The 8,295-nt window shown below is 44.2% G+C and overlaps 1 protein-coding gene across 1 annotated transcript; it reads left to right on the top strand.

Annotated features, from left to right (window-relative positions):
- The first annotated feature begins 7,256 nt into the window (after positions 1–7,256).
- On the top strand, positions 7,257–7,667 carry LOC141126461 (histone H3). The gene has a single exon (XM_073612403.1). It carries the CDS (start codon positions 7,257–7,259, stop codon positions 7,665–7,667), a length of 411 nt encoding a protein of 136 aa, XP_073468504.1.
- The last annotated feature ends 628 nt before the right edge of the window (positions 7,668–8,295 follow it).

Below are 8,295 nucleotides of genomic sequence, written 5' to 3'. Positions count from 1 at the left end.
CCGTGCTCGAGTATCTGACGGCTGAGATCCTGGAGCTGGCCGGCAACGCCGCCCGCGACAACAAGAAGACCCGCATCATCCCCCGACACCTCCAGCTGGCCGTCCGCAACGACGAGGAGCTCAACAAGCTGCTGGGCGGAGTCACCATCGCCCAGGGAGGAGTCCTGCCCAACATCCAGGCCGTGCTGCTGCCCAAGAAGACCGAGAGCCACAAGGCCGCCAAATCCAAGTAATCATCCCGACAATTCCTCCACCTCTATTACCCAACACAACGGCTCTTTTCAGAGCCACCCACCTCTCCATACAAAGAGCCCGACATACATTGTTTTGTTTCCTAGTCTCCGATGTTTTTAATGTGATTCATAGTTCACCCTAAAAGCAAACACGTTATATTCTTCTTCACACTTCTTACAGGTCAGTAGTAAAGTAGGAAGATTCGGCCCCATTATACCTCTCCATACAAACACACACATACATTGTTATCGGGGGATCTGATTGTAAAAATTAGACAACCGAAAAGGATTTTCTTTTACATGTTGATAATAAGATGTGATCCGGACGGGAGAACAATGTGTCCGTAATAAGATAATGGTGAAATATTTGATATAGTAATGTGATCTCATTACAGGGACTTCATTCTCCTCCATCCTTTCTAGTAGTTCTGATGATCGCAAATCATTCCCCCCAACTGGAAAGGAGCCCACAGATCTCATCCCCTTCTTCACACCCCACAAGGAAATATTCGTTTTACCAAAAAAAAACAAAAAACTACTGGTTGTGGGGCAAAGAGCTCAAATTTTGCCCGCCAGAATTGTGAAGATCACAGACAAAAATTCACCCCTTTTCTACCGCCAGATCCGACATTTTAATTTCGGTTAGACGGGAATGACTTCTGATTAAATACTAAATCAAACATTTATATATGTTTTATTTTATTCCAAATCCTCGGAATCCACTACTACACACACAACGTTTATCTTCCTTTATGACGGAAAATAAAGCATTCATAATGACATACATCACTGACCGATATTTCTTCTTCTCTTACATGTAGCGGTGACAGATTGTCCTCATATCACACCCCGTATCTGTCTATAGAGAAATGTCAGGTGACTGGCAGTAATCAGGACACCGCCAGATAAATATGTACAATCATTTCACAAAACACATTTTTCAGGTCTGATAAATCAGGTCGGTTTCCTGTTCAGATTCTAATTAGTGACATGGTCTGCAGAATACATTGTCGCGGCCCCGCCCCTTTGCATCCCCCCTCAGCCTTTTATACAGACATGGGGGGGGGGGGGGGGTCCCAATAACAACTCCGAGTGACAAATGTGTAAAAGATGAGAACCACAGACAACACCAATCCGTTTGTATCGACTAAGGAAAGTGGTGTTAATTGGTGAACAACCTACCTGAAATATAAAAGTGACATAACGATATTGTAAGACAGATCTGTTGTTACATCTAAAGGAAATCATCGGATTGCATAGTGTATGTTTAGCTAAAAGGAACTTCCTTTCACACACAGCAAACATGTATCATTACAGGAGAAATCTATAGACAGCCCTTTGGATGAGAAGGTGGGTGGCCCTGAGAAGGGCCTTTGTGTAGATGAAGTGGGTAGTAGGGGGGTCTATGAGGGTTTAGCCTCCGAATCCGTAGAGAGTGCGGCCCTGGCGTTTGAGAGCATAGACGACATCCATGGCGGTGACGGTCTTCCTCTTGGCGTGCTCGGTGTAGGTGACGGCATCGCGGATGACATTCTCCAGGAAGACTTTGAGCACTCCGCGGGTCTCCTCATAGATGAGTCCGGAGATGCGCTTGACACCCCCTCTGCGGGCCAAACGTCGGATGGCGGGTTTGGTGATGCCCTGGATGTTGTCCCGGAGCACCTTCCTGTGCCGCTTAGCGCCTCCTTTCCCCAGACCCTTCCCTCCTTTACCGCGACCAGACATGACGACTCTTCTCTGTTACTAAGAAGAACTGAAATTGACTGATTGCCCGCCCTCCTTTTATAGAGACTGTGCGGACCTGATGGAAACCATCCTGAGAAAAGGCGGAGTCACACCCATTCATTACACAGAATAGATTTGTTTTTCCATTTGTAAGGCTCCTACACATTCTGCTGTTTTGAAAATGATGGCAAGAGAAATCCATCTAGAGATGTGAAATCTATTCTTGCTTCTTAATGATTTTCTAGGTATTCTTCAGAGATTATACCGAAAATATACATTTTCGGACTCCTGATAACAGAAACCACAATCACCAGATACTATTGTTAATAATAATGTCATATTTATAAAATAGTACTCTGAAAAGGAAAACTATATAAAGATAAGCCCTTGTTTTTCCCCCTGTTTTAAGCCTGAGCGGACCTGATAGGAGACTAATGGAAAAGGGGCGGGGCCACAGAACGTTGGTTTTCTGCAGAGAATTTCACATTCTTAGAACCTTGTAAATATGTGGCAGATTGCATGTTACCGAGGGGGAAACCGATCTGGTTCTTCAGACATGAAATATTTACTTTATTCATTCATTGTACATGTGTATCTGTGTCATGGTTACTAACATGAATTGCACATTTCTTTTTAGACATATCCAGGTTGTGATATGAGGACGATCTTAACTGATAAATGTCCAGAAAGAAATAAAAAAAAATAATATCAGTCAGTGACATGAACATCATATTCTGTGTGTAGCAGTGGTGAGATCCTGGGTTCTGAGAACATCTAGAAGTGTTTTCTCATGGTTCAGTAACAAACAGATTCCTTTCCTAATCATTCCGGACTAATGACATGACAGTGTTAATCATATTTCTCCGATAAATGTCTCATCCGATCATCTCCTCGGTGTCGGATTTGGCGGTAAAAGAGAGATGAATATATATCTGTAACGATCTACATAATTCCGGCGGGCAAAATTTGAAAACAGCTATTTTAAATCTGAACCAATCACAGCTGTGGGCGTTTCCTTCTTCATCCAGTAATACTGCCTTCTTTTGAGGACTCCAAAGAAATGTATTGCGAGATCTCTCTATGTTTTCAGCCCAGAAAATACTTGCACAGTAGACTTTCTATTGATCTCTATAGCAGGGCGGATTCTGTATTCTGAAGTAAAATCAAAGAACAAAACAATCTGAAATGAATATTTCCAACGTATTTCTTGGTTAATTAATTATTATTATTATTATTATTATTATACAGGATTTATATAGCGCCGACAGTTTACGCAGCGCTTTACAACATTAGGGCAGACAGTACAATTACAATACAATTCAATACAGGAGAAATCAGAGAGCCCTGCTCGTTAGAGCCTACAATCTAGGAGGGAGGGTCAACTTATACAAAAGGGTAATAGCTGTGGGGGATGAGCTAATGGAGAAAATAGTGCAGTTGTTAGATGGAGGCAGGATAGATTTCTCTGAAGAGGAAGGTTTTTAGGGATTGCCTAAAAGTGGATACATTTGGAGACAGTCTGACAGATTGGGGTAGGGAATTCCAGAGGATGGGCGAGGCTCATGAATTCATGAATTAATCCATGGATTGAATAAAGAAATGATGACAAAATTGCAGTATTTATTGTTCCCCTTTCAGTCATTCCTCCTGGTTATACATTTTAATAGGGGTGCCGCCACTGCACTTTTCTATTCCAGTTACTATATAACCCTTTCATGACTAAGCCTATTTTTGAAATTTGGTGTTTACAAGTTAAAATCCATATTTTTTGTTAGAAAATTACTTAGAACCCCCAAATATTATATATATATATATATATATATATATATATATATATATATATATATATATATATATATATATATATATTTTTAGCAGAGAATCTAGAGAATAAAATGGATATTGTTGCCATATTTTATATCACACGGTATTTGTGCAGCGGTGTTTTAAACGCAAATTTTTGGAAAAGGGACACTTCCATGAATTTTAAAAAATCCAAACAGTAAAGTTACCCCAATTTTTTTGTATAATGTGAAAGACTATGTTACGCCGAGTAAATAGATACCAAACATGTCACGCTTTATAATTGCGCGCACTCGTGGAATGGCGACAAACTATGGTAGCTATGAATTTCCATAGGCGACGCTTTAAATTTTTTTTTTACTGTTACCAGGTTAGAGTTACAGAGGAGGTCTAGGGCTAGAATTATTGCTCTCGCTCTGACGATCGCGGGGATACCTCACATGTGTGATTTGAACACTGTTTACATATGCGTGCGCAACTTTCATATGCGTTTTCTTCGCTGCACGAGCTCGCGGGGATGGGGGCACTTTAAATTTTCCGCCGGAGGCACCCGATTGGACACCGGGCCTCCCGATCGCACGGGAGGCCCGGTAAGAGCGGCGGGAGGCAGCAGGAGGGGGGATGTCCCCTCCCGCTCCTCCGGTATAACAGCCAAGCGGCTTTTAGCTGCATCGGTTGTTATATACGGATAGCCGATCGCCCGCTCGAAACAACGGTACCGCAGTTGCAGGCATCATCCCGGTATAACCCCGGAAAGCCGAGTACACATATCTGCGTACGGTCGGCGGGAAGGGGATAAAGTCCCCACAATGATGCTCCGGTGTGTGTTCCTTTAGGCCATACACTACACCGATGTATTGCAACATCTCTAATCTCCAATTATCTCTCAGCAGTAAAGTATCTCCGAGAGTCCCGGAACAGATTCCTTGTAATACGTTGTATCATTTCTCCACAATCCTCCCAGTGCAGAATGATGGCTCTCTGATCACCTTGTATCCCTTCTACACTGACCATGAGATAGTAGCAGGCACAGCTGCTGCATGTTATCATAGGGGCAAAAAGGCCATTCAGTCCTTCAGTGTACATCCATCCACACAAGGATTTCATGTCATCACTTGAACTGTATCCATTTCCGAACGCAATTTCTTGGGAAAAAAAAAAAAAAAAAAAACTTTGATTAATTAAAAAATGATAACATATACCCATTTTCTTGTTTTAAATATTTTTGATAAATGATGTTACACCCAGTAAATTAGGAAGTGGAATCAGGAGGGAAAACATTACGATCTTTCCAGATCTCCGTACAGAAGCAATGTGTCAGTGTTACACCTTCATCTGGACTAGTCTGATCACTTGGGGATAGTTTTTATTCCTTTGTATTGAAGATTGTCAACGATAACAGTAAATCTCCAGAGGGTCACTTCCAGGCATTGAGGTCCCTGGTATAAAACAACTTATTACAGGGTTTACAAAACAAATCTAAATGGTTCATGTATAGTGTTTGAATACAGTAAGTATGGAAAATTGAGCAACCACTCCAGTCCTCGAAAGGGCAAAGTTGGATGGGAAGTTCACAGCAACATGAACAGATAAGGAGGAATGGGCCTTGATTTTAGAGTATAGAGTATAGGGATCAACATGGTCGCAAATCAGTTGTATTGTATCCAGATATTTAGTTTGGAGACACATGGACCCTCTAGATCAGTGGTTCTCAACCTGGGGGTCAGGACCCCCTCAGGGGTCGAATGATAATTTGCCAGGGGTCACCGAATCCTGGGCTGTTCCTGAAGCCCACACTGCTCTCCCAGCCTTTTTGCGGCTACCCAGCTGGGCTGTCCCTGGAGCCCGTGGCCGCCCACTTAGCCTATTCGCAGCCGCTCATTCAGTTCACGGCATGGCTGGGGGACAGAGACTAGAGGCTAGAGGTCAGCTGACTGGTGAGGAATGTGAAGTAGGAGGGGCTGGAGGAGACCCTATCTCCTGATTTTGGCATAGGTGCCACTGTTACGAGACACCACAAAGTCAGAGACATAGTGAGTAACCTGTGATTATGGTTGCCATTAAAAGTGCCCCCTACAGTTCTCAGATCAGCAGATGAGCTTGATCAAGAGCACCTAAGTTGGCTGATCAGAACTCCCCACCAGCACTGCCACTCATCCCATTCCCCCCACTCCTCACCAAGGAGTAAGAGAAGGAATAAAAATAGAGAATACATGGAAGGGAGAGGAAAAGAGGGGGAGGAACAAAGAAAAAGGGAGGGAAAGAATAAGAGAAAAGATGGCTAGAGAGAGGAATGGGGAAAAAAAAATAAGAAATTAGGATGGAGAAAGAAAGGGAAACAAAGAGAAAGAGTGGCACATCCTAAAATGTACCATAAGGGGTTTCAATACTGTACGAATGGAAGGAACTCAGGGAGCGCTGAATGTCCATTAGGGGCGCAAATTACTTGTCTTGCCTTGGGTGCTGACCACCCACGCTACAAAAATAATTTTACTGTTGGGGTCCCCACAACTTGGGAAATTTTATCAAGGGGTCACAGCACTAGCAAGGTTGAGGACCACTGCTCTAGATCGACCTAGGTGTCTTCTAAGCAGTACCTATAGATATTTTAGCTGCCCAAAAACATAACATTTAGGATTCTGTGTATGTTTAGGGTTGCTGTCAACCGGTTTGTAAATTAGGAGACCTATTTGAGCTTTTTTTTTAGGGAATGTTAACCATTGTTACCGAGTACATTAAGGTGTGCACTCTCACCCAAAAGTCTTCCAGGTGAGAAACAACGTTCCCTCCCGGCCACAGCCTCGAAAGCACACGAGGGACACTTCAGGGGACTCCTCCATCCGCCTTTATTGTGTCATTTAGTCATCATAACATAGAGAGGATTTCAGTGACAGACATCCTATGGGCTCTATAGTGGAGCTGTCCACAGAAGACAGTGAAGGCGGAGATGTTCCCGGAATGACCTCTAGGTGGCAGAGTGGAACGATAGATGTGATGGAGTCCGGAGAGCCTCAGCCCCCCACAATCCCCCTGATCCCCATTACAGGGGACATGAAAAGTCTTCTTTATAAGTCAGATGTATACCGTGATCGGTGACCTATAAGAAGTGAGCATGGACGGATCCCCCTGATCCCTGTGCTGTGTATTTGGCAGAACAGACAACAGCTGCTCAGTGTGGAATCCCCGCTCACACTTTCTATTCTAATTAATAATCCACATTGAAGGAGTTCAGAGATCTCCGAGTATTGTGTGATGTGCGGAGATTTTACTTTGGATTTGGGAAAACAAAATAGCGATTTATTGCAAAAATAGAACGTGCAGATCTAGGCGGGCAATTTGAAAAAAAAAAAAAAAAAAAGAAAAAAAAAAGGCGCTTTTCAATGAGGAGGAGGGGTGTGCTCTCATTGTCCAATCAGAGGGCTGGAGATGTGTATAAATAGCGCTGCAGAGCGGCATAAGCTCACGTTCCTTGTATCAGCGAAGCACTGAGCAGTCATGGCGAGAACCAAGCAGACAGCCCGTAAGTCCACCGGAGGCAAAGCTCCCCGCAAGCAGCTGGCCACCAAAGCCGCCCGCAAGAGCGCCCCGGCCACCGGCGGAGTCAAGAAGCCTCACCGCTACAGGCCCGGCACCGTGGCTCTCCGAGAGATCCGCCGCTACCAGAAATCCACCGAGCTGCTCATCCGCAAGCTGCCCTTCCAGCGCCTCGTCCGAGAGATCGCCCAGGACTTCAAGACCGACCTGCGCTTCCAGAGCTCCGCCGTCATGGCTCTGCAGGAGGCCTCTGAGGCTTACCTCGTCGGACTCTTCGAGGACACCAACCTCTGCGCCATCCACGCCAAGAGGGTCACCATCATGCCCAAAGACATCCAGCTGGCACGCCGCATCCGCGGGGAGAGGGCGTAGAGAGACACACACTCCGAACTACTACTAATCCCAACACAAAGGCTCTTTTCAGAGCCACCATATCCTCCTATACAAAGAGATCTATATACTCCATCATCACACCGACTATATGACAGGGAAATCCCTACAAGACATCCACACATCTCCCCACCTCCTTCCTCAATAGACATCTACACCCACTACATACCGATTATGTTTTACACTACTCATTTTTTTTTTTTCTCTAATCTTTTCCTCTGGACTGCTCCATGCTGTGATAGAACTTAAGTCACTTGTACAATAATCCTGTCAGTCCAGCCAAGGCCCCCCCGGGACACTCCGCCCCCCTCTTTCCCTATCCATCACTTCTCATCTCTCCAGAGACCCGTCTGGAAATATGAAGGCTGACTAGGAAAAAAAACTGCCAAGTCCCTTTTCTCATTTTATTTCAACACTACCGCCTTATATCGGTGAACATTTCTTCTACTTTATGGTTTATCTGAAGGGATTATGAATGTTTGGCCGGGGGGACCATATTTGTACAATGGGGGCTCATGAGAATAAGAGAATTATCTTTGAGTGCGGTGTTAGATTGTCATTTATTGATACAATTATTTCCAACATCAATCCATCACAAATGGAGAGACTA

This window comes from Aquarana catesbeiana, linkage group LG02, assembly GCF_042186555.1.
Source record: "Aquarana catesbeiana isolate 2022-GZ linkage group LG02, ASM4218655v1, whole genome shotgun sequence".
Taxonomy (NCBI): Eukaryota; Metazoa; Chordata; class Amphibia; order Anura; family Ranidae; genus Aquarana; species Aquarana catesbeiana.
The sequence above is the reverse complement of the archived record's forward strand: the minus strand, read 5'-3'. Positions and strand labels throughout refer to the sequence as shown.